The 27634-nt window shown below is 40.8% G+C and overlaps 1 protein-coding gene across 2 annotated transcripts; it reads left to right on the forward strand.

Annotated features, from left to right (window-relative positions):
- Window positions 1–1477: 1477 nt before the first annotated feature.
- Window positions 1478–27634, forward strand: LOC128849116 (interferon-induced GTP-binding protein Mx2-like). Of its 2 annotated transcripts, none has more exons than XM_054049475.1 (14): window positions 1478–1565; window positions 4452–5212; window positions 6969–7161; window positions 9621–9758; window positions 11041–11195; window positions 12858–12996; window positions 13482–13680; window positions 14518–14596; window positions 15534–15656; window positions 18601–18742; window positions 21440–21598; window positions 22014–22090; window positions 23984–24235; window positions 26693–27634. In XM_054049475.1, the coding sequence occupies exons 2-14, from the start codon at window positions 4553–4555 to the stop codon at window positions 26924–26926; spliced, it is 2550 nt and encodes an 849-aa protein (XP_053905450.1). In that variant the 5' UTR covers window positions 1478–1565; window positions 4452–4552; the 3' UTR covers window positions 26927–27634. The 2 variants fall into 2 exon arrangements, with proteins under 2 accessions (XP_053905450.1, XP_053905458.1); XM_054049483.1 differs by having other exon boundaries at window positions 1492–1592.

A 27634-nucleotide genomic window follows, 5' to 3' on the forward strand; every position in this document is an offset into this window, starting at 1 on the left:
GGCATCGGTTCTTCTTTCTTATAGTTCCCTTTTTCTTTGAAAATCATTTCCAGCTGAGGTTCAGGAGACAGGAAGTTTGTGGTGACAGGAACCTCCAGCTGTTTCTTTGCCAAGATGTAGGTTTCTCTTTCACACCCTTTTGCCTGCCAAAGATTGGCCACTTATACAGGCGACAGTCCATTTGATTTTGTTGACACCTGGTTTGTGACTATTTTTGCAGACTTGGAACATGTCTCAGTAATATCATACAATAGAGTCTCATAACTTTACATATAGTGTTGCCAGACACATTTTACCAGGACAATAATGATCAGCAAATTGAGTTTTCAAATGACACTTCACAAGGCATACTTTGTACAGAATTTATCATAGTCCTGTAAAAAGGGGGAACATAGGGGTTCAGACTGTCACAAGAGTGAATCAACAGGACAAAAGAATCTGGAGGCTGTGAGACAATGGATTGGGGGAGTAGGCTTGAGTTTGTGTGTTTGGGGAGATTGACTAGGATTGTTGGGGAAACTGATTTTTGAATGTGCGGGGGGGCACTAAGACTGATTTTTTGAATGGATCAGAAATTGATCTTGGGTGTGGATTCATTTTGCTTTGGGTTGTTGTCTATGTCTTAACCTTACTACAGCCTTACTACAACACTTACCAAGTAAGAGATTTTTATACCATGAATCTCCATGATATTTGTTGTTTTTCTCAGACCCCCAGCTCCTGGAGTCAGGTGTCTCAGATTCATTTTAAAGTTGGTTTCTAGTCCTTATGGTTGCAAAGAAAAGCTTGTATGCATGAAATCTAAAGGCTCAAAAACCCCAAAGGCAAAAAAAAAAAAAAGACCCAACATTTATTATTTTTTAAAATCTCAATTTTTTAAGCCAATCTTTTGATTTTTGGGGACTTGATTCATTATTTTTGAATTCTTGGGGTTGGCGAGACTGAGAGGCAGTAGATACTACTGTAAAGTTTGGATCCCCTGCACTAGACCCTGCCACCTTGTAGTTATTGATTTTTAATGCAACCTTCTATAAATACAAGTTGCAATAACCATATATGAATACAACATGTGAGAATAAATGCAACACTGATTCTGGAATCACTTGTCTGTTGAAAGATCTCACAGCCTGACATAAGGCATAGGAGAGAAGGAAGATGCATTCCATTGTGAAGCCAATTTACGGTGATGCTGAGGGAACTCTTTCAAGATAGTTTCGTTTCTCCTGATTTTGTCTGAGAAGCTGGGTGGAGTCAGTGGCTAAAGAAATTGTATTGAATTGCTAAATCAATTCATTGTGATGCTAATGGCTTGCTTTTGCGTTGGTTTCATTTCTCCTGGTTTCTGTTTGGTATCGTGGGTGGAGCTGTTGATAAAGAAAAGAAGGAAATTCTATATTGGGTAATAAGTTTCAGAGTAGCAGCCGTGTTAGTCGGTATCCGCAAAAAGAACAGGAGTACTTGTGGCACCTTAGAGACTAACAAATTTATTAGAGCATAAGCTTTCGTGGGCTACAGCCCACTTCTTCGGATGCATATAGTTTCCTGTTGGGCTGAGTACAAGGCAGGTAGGAATTTTTCTCCTTCTCTTTTCAGTAAGTTTGTGTGTTTCTTTAATTCATCTATTTTCATAGCTAAATGTGGGTAGGCTGGTAGACACTGTAAGGATATCTGAAATAAGAGAGAAGAATAAATTAGTTTTTGGGCACAGGCTTTCTCCCTATAAAATTATCATTATCTCTACTACCATACGGATACAGGTTGTTATGAATACGATTGTTTCCTCTTTATGAGGATGTATTTGGGAGCCAAAGTTTTAAACTGCTGAAGTGTGGTGCATTTTTAGGGGTGCGTGTGTGTTTGTGTATTGAGAATGCTGGAGTTGTTACGGGAATTCAGCCTAATAGCCTGGATAACCATCTAATTGTTTTCAGTGCTGTGATCACTGTGTCTGGTCAGACTTTCATTCCTGTGGGAGGCTGCATGGAATTAAAGTATAACAAAGAGGATGGGGTTTAGAGCCAATAATTCTGAGGCAATCACAACAATATCGCAGGCAGAAGTCTGTGCCACTTTTCAGATGGACAAAAATTGAATTAAAATTATGTTTGGGAAAGGCAGTATGTGAAAATGGCACCTTCTTACTAAACAGTCAGGCCCCCTGTGCATGTAGTGTGACTAAAGTGAGTTTTGGCTATTTCTTTTAGCACTACAGCTCCAAGACAGCTATGGAAAAGTGAGCAGGATTCTATTCAGGTTCACATATTAAGATTATGCAAAAATTACTAACAAAATCATGGGTAAAATTTAATGTATATTTAGGAATGGATTAATGACACATTGGGAAATAAATACATGACACAAGGGAAAAATTAATCCACCATTATACAGTATTGATGAATGGGGATACAGGTTGCTCTGGAGGAAAATAATATGTGTGACTTTATTACCGGCAGTCCTATCAACAACAACAAAAGGTGCGGGGGGAGGAGGAGAGAATTGTGGAATACTTTTGGAAAATATAATTTTTTCACAAAATTTGAAAAAAATTCAGCCAGCTCTATAGCTAGTTAAAAAAATGACAATTTTTTCAAAAAATTCCTCTATTTTTTTGTTTATTTTTTTCATTTCCAAAGATTGTCCCTATTTCAACCATGTATTTTTCCTTGGGTGAGATATCTCCACTGATTAACAGGAGTTTTCAGGAGCATTTTGGGACTGATTGCTACCCAGTCTAGCTTAGCTGCCTCAGGGCCAGGACTGAAGGCCAGCAAAGTGTTGATTTAAGGTGACTTTAAAAATAAAATTGGACATGTACCATTTTTTCTTGTTTATGAAGTATAAAGAAACCCTAAATGGTTGGTTGGTGTTGTTTTTTTTAAAAAAAGTCTGTTGTTTTGTTTTTCCTCCTGCCCCGTTTAGGCATTAGAACTGTAACTAATGTCAAGTCTAGTCTTCCCCATTTTGCTCTAGGCTTGTTTTAGAACAGTGGTTCTCAAACTAGGGCCACCGCTTGTTCAGGGAAAGCCCCTGGCAGGCCGGGCCAGTTTGTTTACCTGCCACGTCCGCAGGTTCGGCCGATCACAGCTCCCACTGGCCGCGGTTCGCTGCTCCAGGCCAATGGGGGCTACAGGAAGCAGTGGCCAGTACGTCCCTTGGCCCATGCCGCTTCCTGCAGCTCCCATTGGCCTGGAGCGGTGAACCGCGGCCACTGGGAACTGCGATCGGACGAACTTGCGGACGCGGCAGGTAAACAAACCTGCCTGGCCCACCAGGGGCTTTCCCTGAACAAGTGGCAGCCCTAATTTGAGAACCACTGTTTTAGAAGACCCGGAAGTCTGGATCGGCCATTAATTAAAGGGATGAGGGTTATGATACTTCCACTAAAGAATTTTTCTTCTTACTCTTTTTTCAAGCATCTCAGGTAAGTAGGTTTTTAATAAAACAAACACCCCCTCCATTTTAAAATCAACTGCATTAAAGAAAAAAAAAAACACTGCCTCTCTCAATCAGTCTAATAACTGTGAGATCATAAACCTCCTATTTCTCCAGACATTCTTCCAGGAAAAAAAGGGTAGACAAGACCTGAATTTTTGCTACATTAAAACTAAACAGGAAAAGAAAAAAAGAGCAAACTTCCAATTCTCCTTTTCACAATATAATGCAGCAAAAAGGCCACAACTCCTTTTTTGTTCTTTTACAGGCTACTTTTAAGCAAAGGGAGTGGCCCACTTGTAAAGAGCCAGCCACCAGTTGGCCAGATTTGCCTTTTTGAAAAATGAAATGTCATTTTTCTAAATCCACAGGCTCATGGAAACTCTCCACAAAAAGAATGGCTGGAGAGTGGAGTGTTGGTTTGTGCTCCTTACCTCTGTTTGCCAACTGTCCATTTAGACCCCATTCCTGTAGACACACACGTGCTAAACTCCCAACTCACCGAAGTAAACTTAAGTGTAGGGGTGAGTATTTGCAGGATCTGGGCCTTACATAGGACACTCTTGGGGCAGAAGCATTCTGCTCATATCCCCATCACACTGGTAGAGCTGCTCACAATTTTTTCCATCAAAACATTCTATTGATGAAAAAATGGTTTTTCAACTATAGTGGGGGGAAAAACAAGGGTTTTTTTTAACTTTGATCAAAATATTCTGATTTTTTTTAAACGAAAAACAAAAATGATTGAAAATAATTTTTTGAGAGCTGATCATTGTTAAAAAGGCATTTTTGAGGGAAATTTGGGAAAACGTTAAAATGTTTCAAAATCTCCCATTAAAAGTCTTTGGCTTTTTTTTTTTTTGGACCAACTCAGCACAGTGATGCAGTACAAATAAGGGGTCAGAACCTCAGCTGGTACAAACCAGCATAGATCCATTGGTTTGAAAAGAATGACACCAGCCGGTTCCAGCAGAGATCTGGCCCAACCAATAACAATGTGGTTTTGACTTTCTCCATAGTTATTACTACTGCAGAGCTGAATCCACTCAAGCCCATATATTGTTTTCAGAGCAATATAGAGGAGTTGCTGGACTAGACATTTGCTTTTCAGTGACAGTTAATGAACAAGTCCCAGAGCTGCTGGGCATCTTCATCTGGGAAGCAAAGAAGCAGGCAAATAATGTATAAACCATCACTGCGTAAGATGCCGGCACAGTCAGGAACTTACTTGATGGCCAAAGAATCACAAGTATTCCTTGGAGGAAGACACCCTCCACAGTCAAATGCAGCTTTTGCAGCATCGCTGTCAACACAGTCTCAAGCAGTTTTTGCGGGATCATTTCCAACTCAGTCGGAAGAAGATTTTGCAGTACCCCTCCCGCCAGAGTCAGAAGACAATTTTGTAACATTGCCCGCACCAGCACAGACTAACACAGTTTTTACCGGATTGCTCTCAACACAGTCAAATGCAGCGTTTACAGGATCACACCCAGCCCAGTCAAAAGAACCTTTCCCAGGATATTTCCCAGCCCAGACTAAAGCAGTTTTTCCAGGATCACTCCCAACACAGTCAAAAGAAGCTTTAACAAGACTGCAACCAACAGAGTCAAAAGGAGCTACTGCAGTGCCACACCCTTCCATGCAGAATGCACCTCCAGAGTGGAATGAGATGATTCAGAGACACATAGCAGCAGCCCAGTGGGCGGAGTCTGGGAAATATCAACAAGAAAAGATGAAACAGCAAGAGAGAATATATCATTTCCAAGAGCAACAGAATAAGGCAAGTCACATATTTGCATTTGAGTGAAAACTGACGACTCTGAGATTAATGTTCAGCTGCTGTCAGGGCTGAATTTTCAGCGGTCTGGGCTCACTTCTGCGTATACAGTCTGCAGACACAGATCAAAACAGTTCTGTCTCTGTGTGTGATTGCAGGATTGGTGCCCAGACTTGCACACACAAACACTAACGCACATGTTTAACTTCATGCACATGTGTAAATCCCTTTGACTCATATAGTACTTTGTAAATCACATTCGTAAATATTTCCAGGATTGGGGGCCAGGTGCTTAGTCATGTAATTACTAAGATTTGCCCCTGCATTTCATTTGCAGGTGTAAAAAAATGTAGGCATAGAAAATAGAAGGGCCACAGCTTAACTCCAACTTTCCCCTAGAATGTATATCTTAATGAATATTCACATTAAGAAACTTTAAACAGATATTATGGAATTTGAGTTTTTTGGTTTTTTTTTACATGAGGCTCCAGTGCTTTCAATAGAAATTGATAGAAGTACAAAGACTCTTATTTAATATTCTATGTTTAACACTGAGAAAATCACAATAGACATTTGAAAAGTTTATATTAAAGTTAGTAAAGCAGTTAAATAATGTTATTAGATAATAAGCATTGCAATTATGATCAGGGGGTGCAAAAATATTTTCCCCATGGTGATAAGTATTGTCTTACTTATCACTAAAGACAGCTATTCTGTATTTTGTTTCAATATATATCTATTTCCTGAAATAGTGTTCTTAATTCAGAGTGGAAGATAAGAATTTAGCTTTTTATCTCCATACACAGATACCAAATTTTAGATTAAGATAGGAAGCTGCCTGACCTGTTAAATCATAAAATAATAGTTTTCTCAAAGTGACACGGATACCTGAGACCTGGAGAGAGGTTGCCTGAGGGAAGAATTTGGTGGAGGCAGCAGGAAGTCAGTCTGTATGCACAGTCAGGGACGCTAAAATGTAGTTGGAACAGCACTGTAAATAACTGCTCTAATAAACAGCCAGTTTTGTTCAAGAAAAGTGGAGTCCTCGTGTGTTATTACACAGCAGTGATATGTGAAACGAGTGACATCAAAGTAATCACCTTTTTTAAAAAAATCAGGTCTATTCATTCTTTCCCTGGGCACAATAACCTTCCCTGGAAGGGAGGAGGCATGGGACGGATCAACATAATAATCTAAAGGATATTGGCCAGCTGTTAGCCCATAAAGAAATTACAGCAGAACCTCACTTATTTCTGCACACTCTGACTCACATACAAACTGTACATTTCTCCAGAGCACACAGCAGCGATTTAATAGGGATAATGTACTGAGGTTTCTTATTACTAAGACCTTCATTATTTTACTATATATACATGAACTAGCACATTATGATGCATTATAAATAAATAAAAGAAAAAACTGCAGTTACCAAAAATAACTGAACAAAGTACATTTGATGGGGTGTTGTTCTTGCTTTTCTTATTGCATATTCACTTACTTGCTAATTTATAAAATTCAGTAATTTGCAATAGATATTTCAGCCATTGGTGCAAATTAGCTAAATTTTGCTGAATTTACAGAAATGTGTTTACCTTGTCAAGAATACTACAGAAGGCTTGTAGCTCACAGTACAAAGCAAGTGGTATGGTGGGGTGAAGTATAGTTTGCTGCTGATATACATGATTTATGGCACACAAATGTTTAACTTCGCCTGATTCTGTGAAACAAGCTCAAATGAAATGTAACATTATTCTTACAGAACACAGTACACACCTTGTACAACCAATATGAGGAGAAAATCCGTCCCTGTATTGATCTCATTGACTCCCTGAGAGCGCTCGGAGTAGAAAAGGACCTGGCTTTGCCAGCAATTGCAGTGATTGGAGACCAGAGTTCTGGAAAAAGCTCAGTTCTAGAAGCCCTGTCCGGAGTCGCTCTTCCTAGAGGCAGTGGTAAGAATTTACCTCTCAGCTTTTCATCTCAGAAATCTGACTCTTCCCCGAGTCGCAGTGGTGTGTTTCTATCTGATATTCTGTACTTCATGTCAGTTTGGGCACACTGAAAGTTGGGTTAAGATTCATCCTTGGCACAACCCAAAAGAATTTGTATTTTCCCAATCCCATCATACAGAAAACACTGTTATGATGAGAACTGTCCGGCAACTGGAATATCCCTTTTGTGGGAAATGACACTATTTTGAAATTTGCTTTCATTCCAGAAGGGAATAAAACCTCATATTTCAGACTTAATTGTAAAACAACTTTTGGAAACATCATTTTGGGTCAGCTGAAACATTTAGATTCAATAACATCAAGATGTTTTGTTTCGATGTTGCCTTTATATTCATCAGAGGTAATTGTGTGGAGGGAATCAACTGCTCCTTAGCCAGATACTAGCAACCTTTGTTCCAGAGAGCCCTGTGCTGGCACAGGAGGACACCTGCCTGCAGCTCTCATGACCCAAGCAGAGGCAGCAGTATGGGCACTCAAAAGACCTTCTGACAGCATATGCTGAAGCTAGTGTCTAAACTGGAGATGCATGCATTGCACTACAGATATTTACAAAAGACACTATGTTAAAGCTCTACAAAAGGTGTTATTTTGAGCCACTTTACTCTGTCTAACAACAGAAGAACTGCCAGGGACAAGGCAGGTAAACCACAGTACTTCCAGAGCACCCTTGTTTCACCTTCACACCTTCTGGGTGTGAGGCAGGCCAGAGTGGAAGTCTCCTCCTTTTTTGTATCCGTCAAGTTTGGCTGCTATTCCCAAAGGGAAAGTGCCATGGAGATTAATAGAGTTGAAACCAATAGAATTCTATGAAATGAAAATGAAGACTGGACGTTTTTCTAAAAGATATGCACTAGCATGACAGGAAGATATTGGCCTGATGCAGAAATCACTGGGTGCAATTCTATGGCCTGTGTTATGCAGGAGGTCAGACTAATGGTCATAATGGTCCTTTCTGGCCTTAAAAATCTATTAAAACTAAACAGGGTTTGTTAGAGGGCTTTCCCTTCACCCTCTCCCCTGGTTCTTGTCACACATACAGGAAACAGAAGATCAGAAGTCCAAAGTGCAGGCAATGCAATGTTTATTGGGTTAGTTTCCAGCAAGCATGTATACCATAACTCTGATGCTGCAGAGCCTTGTTTCCCAGTGTCTTGTCTCCCACTCCTCTGCAGGCATAAGTATACCTGAAATACATGCTCACCCCTTACAATTTATGGTCATGTTCCATTTTGGGGGAGGTCGTGGGTCTGGAGTCTTCATCCAACCATTTTTGTACCCCAAGGGAGGGGTAAGGAGTGAGGATGTGCTACAGTCAAGGGCAGGCATTTCTCTGGCCTTTTAGTGTTTATCTTCCTCCCCAATCCATCCTTGCCACTCCCGACTGGTTGCTTGACCTTGCCTTGATATAAGAGTTGAGTCAGTCTTCAAGTGTATGCTTGTATATTACAGTCTTCAAGTGTATGCTTGTATATTACACTCCCACCAGGCCCAGTAACACTTTAACTGCTCTTATCTGTTCCCATTATACTAACAAATCCACCTGGCTATGTAAGTGACATAAAAGTCAAATAAGCTAATTATGCAACTGAAGGTTTCTCATGAGAAATTATTTACTTTGATATCAAGAAATAGCAGCAACACACAGCTATAAAAATGATGTCATTTTGAATTAACAAAGCAACATACACAGTATCTTTGTCCTTTGTTTACACATATTAGTAAGGATCGTTTTGTTCACACATATTAGTAAGAATGTATGTGTATCAAAAAATGAAATGGGCAAGCAAAACCCAAAATACTATCTCAGGTGAAAATACAGGCCTGAATCCTACATTGTCACTAGCATTCCTAACAGGGTCCTTTAAAAATTACTCTTAAAAATCTATGGAAATTAATACATCTACAGAATATTTAAACAAGCCTATGCAATACAAAATGATCTCCCTACTATAGAACCGGATCAGGGTACAATTCTGTAGTAGGGATATGATACTGAACAGCTTTTTTAAAGGTATAAAACATCTAGCAATACACACACCTTTAGAGTTTCCTTTCTCTTTAGATATATATTACTGGTTTCCACTACCCATTTTAACTATATGAAATACCTTTCAAACAAATGTGAAAGCTTTCAAAACAGAAAGAACTTTTAAAATATGGTCACTGCGCAGTTCTGCATACAAATGGGATGATAGTTTTCCTCACTGCCCTACCAATGCCCAGCACGTTTTCCCAACTCTAAGATTCCCTAATGTGTGAGCTGTGTGACCACACTGAAACGCTTTGGGCATTCTTCTGCATACTGTGGGAAAAGCTACATTCTGTGGTGTGCTCTGTACCCATTCAAAGTAACAAGGATGATCGTTAACAGAATTAACTCTCTTTATGGACAACTGCAGGTATTACCACCAGATGTCCCTTAGTGCTCAGACTGAAAAAACTGGCTCCTCAGCAGGAATGGAAGGGGAAAATTAGTTACCGGAATATAGATGAAGAACTCCACCATCCCTCAGCGGTGGATAATGAAATAAGAAAAGGTAAGCGCTATTTATTGCATTCTGATTTAATTCATCAGATCCTCCTTTTTATCCTCTATTCCCTTCTGTTAGGCAGCGTAACATTTCCCAAATTAACACCCTGATCATGACTGCTGAGAATGCCAAGAACACAGGGAGCCACATTCACAGCTGGAATAAACCAGCACACCTCAGCTGATCTTAGTGGCGTTGCAGCATTTTACATCAGAAGTGATTTGCTCCAGGAGTTTTCAGACCAGCTCAGGCCATAGTGTATTTAAGTCATCATCCTGCACTTGGCTTTGATGAATACCTAGCATTCTAGGGGAAGACAAAAAGAAAACATGTAATGTACTCACATGACACTAACTAGTTGTACAATGTTCCACATAATGGGAGAAAACACCTCTCCTACCCAAGGGCTATCAGCTTATGACCTGAAGCTTAAGGTTTGATTGTCCTTGGTTTAGTTTGTATAGTTACCTACATTGTTATTGGTCATAACATTGTTTGTTTTTACATATATATTTATTCAATAAGGTTTTCAAGAAATAATTTTTAAAAAATTGGTACAGTAGCGAGGTAAGTGACATAAAAGTCAAATAAGCTAATTATGCGACTGAAGGTTTCTCATGAGAAATTATTTACTTTGATATCAAGAAATAGCAGCAACACACAGCTATAAAAATGATGTCATTTTGAATTAACAAATCAGTTGTATGTACCTGCACACTTCTGTGAGGTGGTGTTTGATGGTTAAAGCAAAGTACTGGCACTCAATATCCTTCTAGTAAGTTCATGGCTCTGCCACTGATTTGCTATATGACCTTGGCCAGGTCTCTTAATCTCCGTGCCTCACTGCATCCATTTATAGAATGTGTATAATAATCCTTTGCTACCTTGCAAGGTTGTCAAGGATTAACTAATACATGTCCAGCATTTTGGAGATGAGGAACCAATTATGTAAATGCTAAGTATTTTATTGTAGCACTATATTATTATTTTTATAAAAACATCTCCATGTATTTGATTTTTGTACATTGAGATTTCTGAAAGTTTAATTTGTAGACAGTGTATTCTTCAATTTTTATTAAGGCTCAAATCCCGAAAAGGAGTCCAATCATGCCCCATTGATTTCCATTGGATTTTGTGTGGGCAGGGTTGGATCCCAAAATGCCTTTCTTAAAAAAAAAAATCCCAGGGGGCAACAGGAGCTTTCCAGTTCTGATATGTTCTAATCTGAAATTCCCACGAGGAGTTTCTAAAATTTGTTTTTCTTGTCTTTCCCTTTCCTCCTTTATAGCCCAGAATGCAATAGCTGGTGAAGGAGTGGGCATTAGCCAGGAATTAATTTCCCTCGAAATTAGCTCTCCGAATGTTCCAGATCTGACATTGATTGATCTTCCAGGGATTGCTAGGGTGGCTGTAGGGAATCAGCCACAAGACATTGGAGAACAGGTAATGCAAAATACATGTTCTGAGCTAGGAAACAGTTAAGTTACATTAGTAGAGATCTAATGCACAAATTGTCTTACACAGAAGGTTTTGCTGGAGGATCTAGACCAGTGGTGGGCAACCTGCGGCCCACGGACCACACACAGCCTGTCAGGGTAATCCACTAGCACCGCAACACTATGCCCCAACCCAGAGCCCCCTCCCAGAGCCCGCATCCTATACCCCCTCCTGCACCACAACACTCTGTCCCAGTCTGGAGCACTCTCCAACACTCAAACTCCCTCCCAGAGCTTGCACCCTCACCCCCTCCTATACCTCAACCCCCTGCCCCAGGCTCAGCCCAAAGTCCCCTCCCACATTGTGAACCCCTCGGCCCCAGCAGGAACTTGCACCCCCTCCCGAACCCCAACACCCTACCCCACTCTGGTGAAAGCGAGTGAGGGTGGTGAGAGCGAGCAATGGAGCGGGGGGATGGAGTGAGTGGGGCAGGGCTTTGGGGTCAGGCCGGGCCCTCGGGGAAGAGGCAGGGCAGATCCTGGGTTGCCCTTAAATTCAAAAAGTGATCTTGGGCGTTAAAAGGTTGGAGACCACTGCCCTAGTGTTAGCAGCAGCTTGAGGGGTGGATGGTGATGTATAGTAGATATGTGTATTAGTACCTCCCCCACGATACATGTAAATAATAAATTGTAATGAGAGGTGCAGGACTTGACAAATGTCAGCAAATGTTGATTAAATGAGAAGGGTTTGGGCAACACATTGTAACCATGTCAAAGATAACCATGTCCCTTATCCAGCCAGAATGCAAGAAAACAATCACTTTATTTTCTGATGAAATTACTATAGTAATTTGTACAACTCTACTCATTTTATCCACAGTAAAATGGTTGGTGTGACACCAGCTACACATGTCAATTGTGCTGAATTGCCCACGTTCTCCAGTGGCAAAATAAGGGAGATAAAGCATCTTACTTTTTGAATATGACAGAAAATGGTGTTGAAGGGAAATATAGAAGACAAGGGAAGATTTATGGAAACTCAGATAGGATAATAGTTACATGAATTCAGTATAAGTAGAGCTGTGTGAACATTTGGCAATACAACACAAAACCATGAGAAACTCTGCTAGTTTGGGATTCAAACGTGGCGGGGGAAACAGCCAAATTTCATGTCAGTTTTATTTACTTTTTACGAATCTCTCATTGAAAGGCAAAGACAAGACATTTTGCTTTATTTTGATACGTACACTTTTGAGATGGATGTATTTAGCTCTACATTTTATCTGATCTTGACGTGTCAATATAATCCAACTTGATTTTTTTTCTTAGCTGTGCACTTAGACAATAGAATTTGGTTGTCTCTAATGCAGGTAAAATATCATTAGCATATTCATCAAATAGATTGTGTACCTGGCCTAGTACATTTTTATGATAATTTCCCAAGGTCAATATAATAGCAGTCTGTTCTGGGGCATGTTACACATTTGGATTGCCTTTAGATAATCAGGCTGAATTCAGCCGCTGAAATTGGCACATTAGCTTCTATTGTATGATTGTATCCATCGTGTATATGACATTCCACCTAGTCAGATGAGGGGGAGCCTGGCATCCAATGGCATTTGTCACATCAAACTTTACTGCATTTCTTTCTTACCATATTTTATTACAGATCAAGAAGCTAATTAAAAAATTTATTGCCAAGCAAGAGACTATAAATTTGGTAGTGGTGCCAAGTAATGTGGATATCGCAACAACAGAGGCACTTAAAATGGCTCAAGAGGTAGACCCTGATGGAGAGAGAACGTTAGGTGAGACATACGTTTAAAAAAATGGAAATGTGGGGAAGGTAGATCATTTTTCATGGCATTCTAATATTCTTCCCACTCTGCCCCAACCCTGGAAAGAATTACCTGCTATGAGGGAAAAACAACCAGTATGAAATAACATGAATTTTGCACACCAATAAAAGGGAACCAATATCTAAAGGGACAGCTTAATTTGGGGCCCTACTGCCATTGATACTATGCCTACAAATATCTTGAAAACTGAAAAGATTAAAAGTTAATATTGTAAGAGCTCTGCTATTAATTTGATATCCCTGAGGTGTTCCTGAAAAAGGTGAAGGGAAGAGAGAGAGCTTGGGGTGGGGGGGAACTTACAGCACCGCTGGAGAAGTCACTTTAGCATATGTTACAGGGAACAGACCTGCATTGGGTGACTAGATACCCCCAATAGATCTTTCCCATCATTAATTTCTGTGCTTGTCTAATCTTCTCATCATATTACTTCCCAGGGATCCTAACAAAACCAGATTTGGTGGACAGAGGAACTGAGTCGTCGGTTGTTGATATCGTACAAAACCTTGTCATCCACCTAAGGAAGGGTTATATGATTGTTAAATGTCGTGGGCAGCAAGATATTCATGACAAGCTCACCCTGGCCTCTGCAATCCAGAAGGAGAGAGCATTCTTTGAGCAGCATGAACACTTCAGGTAGTTTTCAAACAGTTAAAGGGCCTGATCCAAAGTCCATTGAGGTCAATGGAAAGATTCCTGCTGACTCCCATCGGATTTGGATTAGGTCCACAATGAGAATTATCCTCAAATTTAGCTTGGGGTGGGGCTTTTGTTTGTTTGCATTGTTTGTGTGGTAGTGTTTTCCAAAATGTAAGAAAGAATTTACATGTCAAATAACTTCTCAACTTAAACTCAATTTCTTTTCAGATTCAAGTTTGATTTAAGCCCTGATCCAAATTTTTTTTTTAAACATGCTGACCATTAAACATTGAAGTAGTCCCAAAGGAATCAAGTTAAGCGCGGGCTTTAAAGTGCTTTGTTGGCTCGGGCATTAACGCATATTGTTCTATCCACTGGAAAGAATGGGGAAACTCACAGGAAAGATATGGTCTGTGTCAGGAGAACACTGTCCTCCACAAACTATTGCTCTTCAGCGTTTCATGCATAAAGAGAATTTTTGAACCCGAAAGTGGTTCTGAATGAGTATCCCTACCATATATAGCAGTACATACGTTCTTATAATACAACAATTAATGTGGATATTCTCATCTCATGATCTTTTTCTGAAGTTATGGATCTGAACCTTTTTCTGTTCTCAGTCTGTTCAGCAAACAGCTCATCATTTCAAATCTAATCTTGCACAAAAGCAGATTTGGCAGGATGTAGTGAGGCTACAGCTGCACCTTCACTAGCATTCCCCTGCTTGATCTGAAGAAACTGTATTTACCTGCTTTGTGTTGCAGAACTAGGGAAGACACTGCTCTCTTGTTTGGCAAATGCGAGTCTATATTTGTATTCTTTATTCTGTTTCAGAGTTCTTCTGGATGAAAACAAGGCTACTATCCCCATTTTGGCAGAGAAACTTACAACTGAGCTTGTGGAACACATTAATGTAAGCTAACAAAGAAACACTTTACATGAGTAACCATTTAAAAAAAAATAGGACCCGATCCTGCAGTTTTGGAGGACTGAGCCCGTAAAAATTATTTCTATGAATAGCCTTTAATTACCCCACCTGATGGCAATCTGGAAGTATATGGTCCACTATACTGAGCCTTGGCTTGGCAGTCAGGTGTAGATCTGGGCAGATAATTGATTTTTCAGTTCAGCTGCCAACCAGGGGAATTACTCAGCTTGGTTCCAATAATGTTTGAAATTTGTCAGTAAATTGGAAAAGTCCAGGTCTTCCCCAGCTGAAACTATCAGGTCGACTGAAACTTAATTTTTCAGGTAAATAAATCATTCATTGAAAAATTTTACCCAGTGATAGTCAGCTGACCAGTATTCTATTCTCAGCTTTGCTGCTAACCTATTGTTTAACCATGGGCAAATCACGTAATCTCTCCGTGACTCAATGTTCCTGTCTTTAAAGTAGGGATTCTGATACTTGCTTTCCTTTGTAAAGCGCTTTGAGATCTATGGATGAATAGTGCTAACTAGAGCGAACTATTATCATAATTGTCAACTTTTGGAAGCCTGAATAATTTAGATACAGTAAATATGAAATATTGTAGATACTATGTGTGCTTTTTATAAACAACTGGTTAATAATAATGGAAAGGTTCCTGAGATGCACTGGTCCTCTAAATAGGATGCTGTACTAGACCAGCAAAGCAACACTGCTTTTTTTTTTTATGTAAGAGAAGCACCGAAGAACAACACTCTTTAAACCTTCCCTATTTTTTTCTCAGTACAGGCAGTGTTAGTTTAGACTACAGAGCATACCTGGACTTTTAAGGGCAGTGCAAGATTCACTCTGAAATGTTCTATTTCTTTCAAAGAATGGAATTGTCCAAACTGTACAAATATTGTTATTTTTTCTCTCCTAGAAATCTTTGCCCGCTTTAGAAGAGCAAATAAACATTCAACTCCAAAAAGCAACTCAAGAGTTACTCAAATATGGCAAAGGCACACCAAAAGCAGAAGACGAGAAGTTGTTTTTCCTAATAGATGCAAGTATAAATATGTATTTGGTTGTGTGGCACAGCAAAGAGAGCTGAACAATTACTAAACTTTCCTGATTTTGATAAGCTCAGGAATTTCAAAGGGAACAAATTCATTTCTGCCATCAACACTTTGTAGGGCTTTCATTGCTTACAACACACATAAGCCTAAGTGCATCCCTGGATTTAAACCATGGATGTGCTTGGCTCATGGTGTCCAGTTTGATGAAGCTCTTCCACCTATCTCTTTACTATGAACCCCATCCAGAGGTTATGGGTCTATTACTGGTGTGGGTTGGTGAGATTTGGTGGCCTGCAATGTCTAGGAAGTCAGACTAGATGATCACGACGATCCTTTCTGGCCTTAAAGTCTATGAGACCTGCTATGGTGAATGACTGTTCCCACAGTCCCTGGACAGGCTGCCCCCACAAAGACCTTCTTCCAGTCCCGCAAGTGCACCCCCATCAGGATGCAGGCCTGTGCCTCCACTTCTCTTTGGGATGGGATGCTGTGATCCAATCACTCTCTGACTGGGTCTCCAGGTTACACCTCCCTGGCTGCCAACCGTACTACGTAGCAGGTGCAGCTGATCTTGGGCCCTGCCAAAGTTCTCCTCTGGGATTACGTGTTACCATATGTTTGCAGGGAGACAGCAGAGACGACCCATAAGTGCTGATAGTGGGGGGGGGGCACAATTTAAAGGTTCGGCCATCCCCGGAACAGCTTAACTCATGCCTCCCCACCGAGGAAGGCTCCCCCACTTACCCTCAGTCTCTCCTCCCCACCCCATCCCAGACAGCAGTGGCCCCCTCCCTGTAGCTCCCAGCTGTTGTTGCTGCCTTTCCCTGTGGGGTGCAGCTCAGGCTTCAGCAGCATATTCCCTTACCCAAGCTTAATTGCTCTGTCCACAGCTCAGGCAGATCTAACTTTTTCCCCATCTCTGAGTTGGGAGAACCAGTCTACACTGCTTGCAACAAGCTTCCTCTGCCTCTGAATGAGACCTCACAGCCTGTCAGCTGTTTTACAGACACTCTCAGGGCCACCTCTCCCCTGTCACTTGAAGTTCCCTCCCTTTGATATAGCCTGTGAGGTCACTGCTTTGGCAAAACAAAACTTCTTAACAGAACCTTTGAGCGAGCTCGAGTTCACTTCATTGCCGTTCTCCAGTGCCTAAAAAACCCAACTCCCATAGAAAAGTAGCTGGAGACCCAGAATTCAGTCTCTAAGGATTTTCAGCAAGGATTGCACAGGGTCAACCTCCCCACATTCAAATCCCCAAAGAAATTAATTTAAGTAACAACTTTATAAAATCTTATGAGAAAGAAACAAACAACAGTAATTTAACTTTTACAGCCTAACATGGCTATTTTATAATCCACAGGCATTATCTTCACAGTTTTACATTAACATAAATAATGAAAAAAACTTAAAATCTGAACAGTTCAGTCCCCACACAAACAGTATGAAGAAGAAACTGAGAGTTCCCAAAAGCTTAGGTTGAGTTCACCCGAGTCTCAGTTAGAGTCTTTGACAGGGCCACCCAGAGGATTCAGGGGGCCTGGGGCAAAGCGGGGCAGTGGACATAAAAAAAGGCGCCACCCACTGTAGCGCTTGATTTCAAGTAGGCAGCAATACAAAATGGAACAGGGAAACCAGGTGACGTAATATTCAGAAGAAATAATACAGACTGTGAGCTCCTGAGAAAGCCAAGGGCTTTGGTCACATAAGTTTCAGGACAACTCAGGATAGGGGAAGCTGAGATTACTACATTTACTCAAAGGTTTTAATCTTCATATCCACATATCTAGCTGGCCCCCAACAAAACCACATCTCTCTGTGTGAAAAATGAAACTAACAAAAGTAGGATAATGTATGGCAGCTTCTACCCAGCCTCGCTATTGTCATCGAGCTCTATTGCTCGCTCTGAAAAATCGTTACTGCTAATTGCTATGATGGCTGCTCAGTGGTCTGTACGAAATGAGTTGGTGGTGTCAGCAGTTCTCAGGGGACAAGTGGCCACAGTAAGGAAAAAAGAAACCTCACAGTCCATGCTGATTGCTAGCTCTCTCAGCAAAGAAAACCAAGGACTAAATGAGCACGGAGAAGGAACTACCCCTCCAGAACAGGGCTGAGGCACATGGACAGAATGCTGGTGGAGACGCTCGTACATCTGCTGTCCTGGCTGATAACTAGACAACTTCAGACTCAAAGGCTGTCAGGAGCAGTAAATTTAAAACAAAAAAGAAAAGAAAAAAAGAACAACTTTTTCAAAAGTAGGTGTTTAAAATTAGGTACCTCAAGCCAAATATGGGCACCCAAACAAATGGTCTGATTTTCAAAAATGCTGGGCACCCACCCACTGCCACGAAAATCAGGCCACTTGTATAGGTGCCTGAATCTGGATTTAGGAGCCAGTTATAGGCACCATTTCTGGAAATCTTGGCTGATGTTAGATCAGCTTTTAGGGTAAAGAGAAAGGGACAAAGGAGGTGAATTAAGATTTAGGTTGGGATTTTCAAAAGCACCAACGTGAGTTAGCAGCACAAATCCCATTGACTTGTAGAGCAGTTCAACGCTGGACAGAACTTGGTCAATATGACATTATACGTCTCAATGATTTCCATAACACATGTCCTCAGTTTACAAATATAAGATGGTGGTTGTTTTTTCTAACTGCCAGGCTGCAGTCTCAACCTGAGATCTGCAAGTCAATCTGGATACTTTTCTTTTTGAATGTCCTCCCAGTAATATAGGTTCTGCAGAAAAAAAATAGGCCCTCAGCATTGATACCTGTGTAACTCCACCAATCTTCATTGGCTCTGCATAAATCTAACTGATTGGAATTTAATAAAAGATTGCCTTGTTCCAGAAAGAAAATAGAATCAAGTTCACTCTTGCTTAGCTATGCTGCCTTTACAGAACTCAGAGTGGTTTTTCTAAATCTCATTACAGAAAATCAAACTGTTTAATCAAGACATCGTGAGTTCAGCGGTGGGAGAAGAAAAGTTGTTTGAAAATGAAATTAGACTATTTACAAAAATCCGCACAGAGTTTCAAAAATGGGGGAAGATACTTGATGACAGTGCATTGACTGGTAAGTACCGGGGCTTGCCTGTGAAGCTGCTATGAAATACTCAACTTCACTTATTTGGACTGAAGTTGTAATACAGCTAATAGATCATGTTAATGAAATTAAAAACTTGAAGTGATGAGAATTTATCTACCAAGATCCCCAGCTGGTGTGAACTCACATAGCTCCATTGAAATCAATTGATTCCCTCCATTTCCATTGAAGTCAATGATGCAAGGACGATTTCATCAGTTGATAATATGCCCTTGATTCTTTGAATAACTTATATTAAAAAGTATCAGGGGGTAGCCGTGTTAGTCTGTATCTACAAAAACAACAAAGAGTCTGGTGGCACCTTAAAGACTAACAGATTTACTTGGGCATAAGCTTTCGTGAGTAAAAACCTCACTTCTTCGGATGCATAGAGTGAAAGCTACAGATGCAGGCATTATATACAGACACATGGAGAGCAGGGAGTTACTTCACAAGTGGCGAACCAGTGTTGACAAGGCCAATTCAATCAGGGTGGATGTAGTCCACTCCCAATAATAGATGAGGAGGTGTCAATTCCAGGAGAGGAAAAGCTGCTTCTGTAGTGAGCCAGCCACTCCCAATCCCTATTCAAGCCCAGATTAATGGTGTTGAATTTGCAAATGAATTTTAGTTCTGCTGTTTCTCTTTGAAGTCTGTTTCTGAAGTTTTTTTGTTCAATGACAGTGACTTTTAAATCTGTGATAGAATGACCAGGGAGATTGAAGTGTTCACTTACTGGCTTGTGTATGTTACCATTCCTGATGTCCGATTTGTGTCCATTTATTCTTTTGCGGAGGGACTGTCCGGTTTGGCCAATGTACATGGCAGAGGGGCATTGCTGGCACATGATGGCATATATGACATTAGTGGATGTGCAGGTGAATGAGCCCCTGATGGTGTGGCTGATGTGGTTGGGTCCTCTGATGCTGTTGCCAGAGTAGATATGGGGACAGAGTAGGCAACGAGGTTTGCTACAGGGATAGGTTCCTGGGTTGGTGTTTCTGTGTTGGTGTTATATTAAAAAGATTTTTAAAAGTCTATGGTTTAAAGTCTAGCAATTTATGAGTAATAAAATAACCACCAAAAGAACACCCATGTTTCACAGATAACCCAGTCTGCTAATTGCTTACTGAATCCAGATCTAAAAGGAGAAGAATGTCTCACAGAAATTGAACTTTAACATCAGCTCAAAACATTTCTAAACCTCTCAGACTACCCATTAATTCTTCCTTTTGGCGAACATGAAGCACATATTTCTGTCGAGCAGTACCTATTGCTATATGTTTTTTAGCTGTCCGTGCATGTCTACATAAACATTGCTAAATGTATTTCTAAATGAATAGTTACAAAATGTATGTAGGGTACATGTCACTGAGGAGCAACTACATTTAGACACAGGTGTTTTCTATGGTCTAATCTGTCCTATCCCACCACATACCCAGAGCCAGTTAATCTAAAGGTATTAGGTGAGTGAAAAAAGTAGGAAAACAGATGGAAAGAGGAGATAGCAGGTGAACACAAACACAGGAAAAATAGAAGAGGAGAAAGCCAGTAAAAACTAGTTTCTTTATGATGTTACTTACTCCCTTTGAGAATCAATTGAGGCGCTTGTGTGTGTGAGAATGGGAGGTGCACCTGCATTGCATGTAAAATGGAGATAATGATACTTCTGCCTTTCTTTAGAAAGTAATTTGAGATCTACCCACAAAAAGAACTGTGTATGAGGCAGGTATTATTGTTTATATAGCTGACGTCATTGCAAGGTAAGTTCATCTAACAGTTCTAGTTGCAGATCATTAGAGAGCTGGAATAAATATTAAACATAGCAGATAAATGGAACAGTCAGGACTGTTATGCAGGCTTTTGGGCTCTCTATTGTAAAGTACATTGGAAGATGTTTTTCTGGTTGACTGATTAATTTTACAAACCCCTATACACCTTCCTTCTAAAGTTTTGCCTCTCAAACTCCAGTCTATTTGACAGAAACTACACCACAATTTTTTTTGTAGTGTTTTACTATAAGCCCATAAGTATTTGAAATCTCTTGGAGTTTCTGAGAGGAATAGTCCTTAAGAACTGAATGCAGCGTTACCTGTGTACTTCCTGCCTCCAGTCATGCACGATTATGCTACAATTCCTATATCTATCCACAATAAGTCAAGATTTGACACCTTTAAAGCACTAGTAAATGTGGATGTGAGGTACACATGTATCAGTCAAAGAGGAACAATATTATTTAGGGTGGCAAATTTCTTCAATGTTAACAATGTTTTAGTGACGATGTTGTTTGAGTGTTCCAGGAAGTTTAGATTAGACTTCCTTATATGTGGCTGTCAAATTGTAGTTTTACATCTTCCTCTAAAGCATCATGTATTGGCCACTGCTGAGAGGGTATCAGACTGATAGGGGTTGCTGTACTGGATCAGAATACTGGCCCATGTTCCTGTTTCCATTAGTTTATATGGTCATCTCAATGAGTGAAACAGTTCATTCTTAGAAGTAGTAACGGCATATTTTGGCTCAATTCTACAAAAATGAACTTACTTAAATGATGAGCTGTGTATTAGTTCTTCCAGTTAAAAGTGTCTTCAGAACAAAGAACTAAACTTCCACTTTAAATCCATAATTGTCTTTATAAATTCATTAGAGTTGTTATATTAAAATAGTGCTGTTGTTTTAATATTATAGATAGAAAAACTATACAACATGAAGTGTGTAGATTTGAAGAACAGTATCGTGGAAGAGAACTCCCAGGGTTTACCAGTTACAAGACATTTGAGGCCATTGTAAGACAGAGAGTCATGGCACTAGAAAAACCAGCTATTGAGATGCTGAAGAAAGTAATTGGTGAGTTTCATTTACTAAGTTTATCCCAAGCTTCAGAAATATTGTTTTGTCTAGATTTTGGTTGACATGGCAAGAGCTGTATCTTGGCTGCTTCAGGCAGGGGAAAATGAATCTGAATCAAACCAGTTTCAAGCCATGAGACTGATCTTTAGACCTCAAACCTCTATGCCCGGTTTTCAGACTTTGACAGTACAAAATTCCTAAATGGACATTATTTCTGAAAAAGTTAGAAATGGACCACGATAGGAAAATAAAAAATCATCATAGATATGACCAGGAGGGATTAAAAATTGAATAGATGAGGCATAACTCAATGACAGTGTCCTTTGGATAGATATGGAGAACAACCAGTTTTCATAAAACTTGTACTACCAGTAGCTCAGTCCTTTATTTTTTGTCTCTTTTCTCCCCACAGAAATTGTCCGAAAATCTTTCACAGACGTTGCCAAAGATCATTTTGAGGATTTTCAAAATCTTAACAGAGCTGCTAAGGTGAGACTGTCCAGAGAAGAGCAACAAAAATTATTAAAAGTCTGGAAAACATGTCCTATGAGGGAAGTTTGATAAAATTGGGTTTGTTTAGTTTGGAGAAGAGAAGACTGAGGGAGGACGTCAGAAGTTTTCAAGTACATAAAAGGTTGTTACAAGGGCAAAGATGAAAAATTGTTCTCCTTAACCTCCCAGGACAGGGCAGGAAGCAATGGGCTTTAATTGCAGCAAGGGAGGTTTAGGTTGAACATTAGGAAAAACTTCCTAACTGTCAAGGTAGTTAAGCACTGGAAAATATTGTCAAGGGAAGGTGTGGAATCTCCATCTTCTGAGGTTTTTAGAACAGGTTACACAAAGATCCGTTAAGAATGGTCTAATTATTGTGTAGTCCTGCCTTGAGTGCAGAGGATTGGACTAGATGACCTCTTGAGGTCCCTTCTAATCTGACACTTCTATGATTTTATGTAACCTGATATAAGACAAGCAATACTCAATGGCATAATGTATTGTATATAGAACTACATGTTACTCCTTCACTTTTGATCAGTCACTTATTTAATTGTTGCACCTTTAAGCAACTTGTGGAGATTCCTGCACCTTTATGAATATGTTGTGCAATAAGGTAACAGAGAAACTGTAAATAAATGGAAATTTTTATACACAGGAGAAATTAAGGTTTGTTACATCATCCAGTAACATTGTCATTGCTATAAACTGTACATTTCCCAGTTTCTTGAATGGATTGCACTATACTTTACACTATATATGTGCATAGCACTGCACACAACAAAGATTGAGTCCCTGCCCCAAAGAGTTTACAATCTCAGATTTCATTCCTGCAGGGACTTAAGCATGTAAGTACTCCCAGAGAGTTAAATGGGACTACTTAAAGTCAAGCATGCGTATAAGTCTTTGCAGTGCCTGTGTTAAGCCAGGAACAGAAAACAATACCACAGAGAGTGGAAAGGCCAAAGGCAATATGATGATGGGGCTGCTTAGGAGATTTATATATATCATGTGGGGGGGGGGACTCTTTTTTTTTTTTTTTTTTTCCTTTTTAATGTGATTATGGTCACTGAAGAACTAAGATTTGAGAAAAGACTTTGAGACAGAGATTGGAAGCCACAAATGGACAGTCAGGAAAGGGCTGCCACTCACAGAGAACTGCCTGAAAGAAGGCCCAGAGGCATACACAAGATAGAGACATTTATGGCCTAATTTTCAAAAGTCATTTTGAAATCTCTGGGAGATGCAGGGGCTCAACAGCTTTGAAAAATCAGGCAGCAATTAGGTAAGTGACTTTGTCTGAGCAAAGCAGAGGGCAGGGAGATTAGAGGGAGACAAGAGCAGATGGGGAAGAAGGAAGGCACTACCTTGTGGAAGTCCTTGAAGCTGAGAACAAAGCTGAATTTGGCTCGGGAGGCAATGTGGATCCTGTGAAAGGATTTTAAGAAGGTTTGAATGTAATTGTAGCACTGAGGAGAGGTAGATGATTTTCCCACTAAAGTTTTGGGTGGATTGAAAGGGTAAGGAATCTGGAAGGCCAGAGAGGAGGGGTTGCTATAGCTGAACTATTAGATGCTCAGTGCCTGGCTGAAGATTGGCTGGTTGGGCGTGGCCAAAGGTGTGGATTTTGTTCTCAGGGAACTCAAGCGGCAGGCTTTTGTCTTTTCCTGTCCACAAGTGTAATGGGGGCACAAGGCAATGTGGCCTCTCCTGCCCCCATGCACCAGGTGACAAGGAGCCAGAATCTGGCTCTTACCGTGTGCTCTTGGGAACCCTGTGACACCATGTCACATGTTACCTGTCACAGGGGGCTGGTCCTGTACTCACCTCTACCACCTGTTGCTTAGTGGATTTTGATAGTTTTCTTCCCCTCTTTCTCCCCCTTCACAGGACAGAATTGAAGACATTAGCAAGAAACAAGCAGAGGAAGCTGAAACAATTATCAGAATCCATTTTAAAATGGAGCAGCTTGTATACTGCCAGGACAATGTTTACAGACAAGACTTAAAAGTTATCAGGGAAGAAACACCAACGGAAGCAGCCAACGGTCTGAACCCGGCCTCCTTGAGTTTCAATTTTGGAACTGTCCAGAACCACCCTGCCGTTAAGGATATGACTTATCACCTGGAGGCATACTTCAATGTGAGTTTATGGATTCCTACCACAGCAGTTTTTATTCCATTCCAAATACTGCAGCATGTACTAATCCCGTTCCCTTTGCAGTTTTTAATTTAAGAAAACACTGGTAACATTTTTAAGGCATATAATCCCCCCCTTGATGTCCAAAGCTAACATCTTTTTGTATTAACTGGAATTTTGAACAGCCGATGCAAAATGTTTATGGGCAAATTTAGACGTGATGTGAAAGGCATGTACAGTACAGTATCAATGTACAGAATTGTTATGTAGGTATAGTTACAGGTTGAGTGCATAACAGAGGCTTGCTTCATCATGCTGCCATAGGCACTGACTCCGTGGGTGCTCCAGGGCTGGAGCAACCACAGGGAAAAATTAGTGAGTGCTCTGCACCCACTGGCAGCCAAGCTCCCCTCACCCCACACCCCTTGCCCCACCACCTCCTGCTCCTCCTCCTCTGCCCCTGAGCAGGTCACGTCCCTGCTCCTCCGCCTACCCAACTTCCCACCCAGCCGCCGCCAAACAGCTGTCTGGCGGCATTAGCAAGCTCTGGGAGGGAAGGGGAGAAGTGAGAACGTGGCACGCTCAGGGGAAGAGACGGGGCCGGGGCGGGGATTTGTGGAAGGAGTTGGAATAGGGGCAGGGAGGGGGCAGAGTTGGGGTGGGGACTTTGGGGAAGGGGTTGAAATGGGGGCAGGGCAAGGGTGGGAAGAGGTGGGGCAGGGGCGGGGCCTTATGGAAGGGGTGGAGTGGGGGTAGGGCCAGGGGCAGAGGGGAGGTCGAGCACCCACAGGAAAGTGGGGAAGTCGGCGCCTATGCATGCTGCATCTGCCTTTTGATTGCTTTTCCTGCTCTAAGTTCTTTAGCCTCAGCCTGGTCTATAGCAATGCATCACCACCAAAATGCAGGTGCAGTGGCACAAAATGGATGCATCTGGCGATACAAATCAGTACATCCATAAAACTAGAGGCAGCTATTGAACAAGCAGGCCTTACTTTCCATTTTGTTCTCATGGAGAGAACAAACATATTATCAGGGGCAGTTCCAGGCACCAGCGCAGCAAGGGCGTGCCTGGGGCGGCTAGCCACGGGGGGGCAGCGTGCCGGTCGCCATGAGGGCAGCAGTCTCAGGCAGCCTTCAGCGGCAATTCGGCGGCAGGTAGGCGCACAATCGGCAGATCACCCACAGAAACGCCGCCAAATCCGCGTGACCAGCCGCCAAAGGCCGCCGGATTGCCGTGCTTGGGGCGGCAAAAAACATAGAGCCGCCCCTGCATTTTATGTCAGTTAGTAGAAGTGGTTATTTTATTAGTAGACGCTATGAGGTAGGGTGAAAAGGCAAAAGAGAACTTGCTTTTATATCATCTCACACAGACGTGTGGTATCCTAAAGTGCTTCACTTGGCAATAGGTTAAATAACACTAGAGCAGTAAATCTGCAGCAAAGAGCCATTAGACACTCAGCAAATTTTTCAAGAGACCCCATTCAGTTAAGTGCCATTGATTTTATATGAGAATTAGGTTCCTAGGTGTGTCACTTTTGAAAAGGAGATTTAAGCACCTAAATACTCTTGACAATTTTACCCTCAGCTTGATGATTTGAAAGGAGAAATGTTGGGCAATAGACTGAGATTTCTCACAAAAGTGTCCTTCATTTAAGTTCCCTCTACTAGTCAGTCACCTTGAATAGCTTGTCTGAATTATAAATCGCTGCCTCTGTTGTACTCTCATTTGTTAGATTAAGAGGGAACTAGCTCAGTAAAATGCAATTAGCTTTCATGGTTCTAAATAAGTGATCAAATCCCCACAATGACCTCCGTTAAGGCGAGGGCATAGCACTAAGGCAGCCCTGTACTTCACAGGACTAGTAGACATGCCAAAATAAGTTCTGGATACTGGGAGTTGACTTTGGGCTGTGCCCATTTGACTGCTTGAGCCAGACGGGTTGAAAATGTTAAAGGGATTCAAACTAGAATCCTAACATTTGAAATTCGGGATAGTACATTAGGTTTTTGTCAGTCCTATGTAATTACTTATGAGTCACTCCATTACTACCCCCAGCAGTTTGTGGAAGCAGGTCAGCCACACGCTATGGCTTCTGTGGAAGGAGTTTCTGAGCTTGTACTTTACAATAGTATTATTTAGTGGATGGCCCTCTGCTGGCAAACATCAGCATTATTTAGGTTATACAGGTAGTCAGCAGTGACTTGTCTGCCTTGTGTTTATGCTCCTGAGAATACTTATGGTTGAAATTAGCAGTGCGTCTCATTCATGTTTTCAAATGGGATTAAAAAGGAAAAGTTGCATCTCAGCTCTCTGAACCATTTACAGACGAATTCATGAATATACTCACAGGAACAATCGCTTGACACAGAATGTTATAGCTTCTTACTGACTTTCACTAGAGAGCCCTTCCCATGTTCTCTCTTTGATAGTAATGTTTTATAACCATCTTCTGTTTTCAGAGTGCAGGTAAACGTCTCTCCAACCAAATTCCTCTGATCATCCAATTCTACATCCTTCAGGACTTTGGAGATAAATTACAGAATTCAATGCTGCAACTTTTACAAGAAAAAGAAAAATTGAGCTTCTTTCTTCAGGAACGGAACGATGCTGCCGAACAGAGGCATTTTCTGAGTGGACGAATTCATCGTCTGACACAAGCTCGCCTTCGCTTAATGAAATCTTCTGTGCTGTAGCCTCTCTGCTTTAAACAGTCTGTTTCAAATGTCAGTTCTTGGTACTGAAAAGATCTATAATCAGAGCTTTGTATAACCCTTTAGAAATTGTGCATCTGTCTACAGTGGCCTTAAAAACTGAATGAACTAGGTCAGAGTTTAGCTAAATCACATAATTGCTTTAACATCATCAGTTATGTATATGTCACATGTTCATCTGTGAACCATTTCATAATTTCATTTTTAAAGTCTTGTTTTAGGTAGTTTACTGTATAGCATTATGAATTTCCTATGCTTCCTTGTAATTATGTAGCTACAGGGAAACATTCTGAATGTGTTCATTTTAACAAGTGAGGACATGAGCTCTCTGGTACAGACCATACAACCTTCAGTAGGCAAATGAATTAAACCATATTGCAGTGAGAGACTGAACAAAAAAGTGTAAGTATATTTTAAATGTGTGCTTTCCTACTCACTTTTTTTTGTTGTGTTCTTTTACGTGCTTTATTTTAGACATGGAAACTAGTTAGTCTATTTTAACATTTTGGAAGTATGGTACATATTTAAAAAAAAACAAAGGTAAATGTCACTTTGCAAGTGTAGTGTGAGGATATAAAGTTACTAGATGCTGGACTGAGATCCGGTGTATGTGTTTGACACCTGATGTCCTGGCCCAATCACTGGCAAAGAAACTAATCTTAATGTGGCTCAATAAATAATGAGTTGAGA

The sequence above is a fragment of the Malaclemys terrapin genome, chromosome 1, assembly GCF_027887155.1.
Source record: "Malaclemys terrapin pileata isolate rMalTer1 chromosome 1, rMalTer1.hap1, whole genome shotgun sequence".
NCBI lineage: Eukaryota > Metazoa > Chordata > Testudines > Emydidae > Malaclemys > Malaclemys terrapin.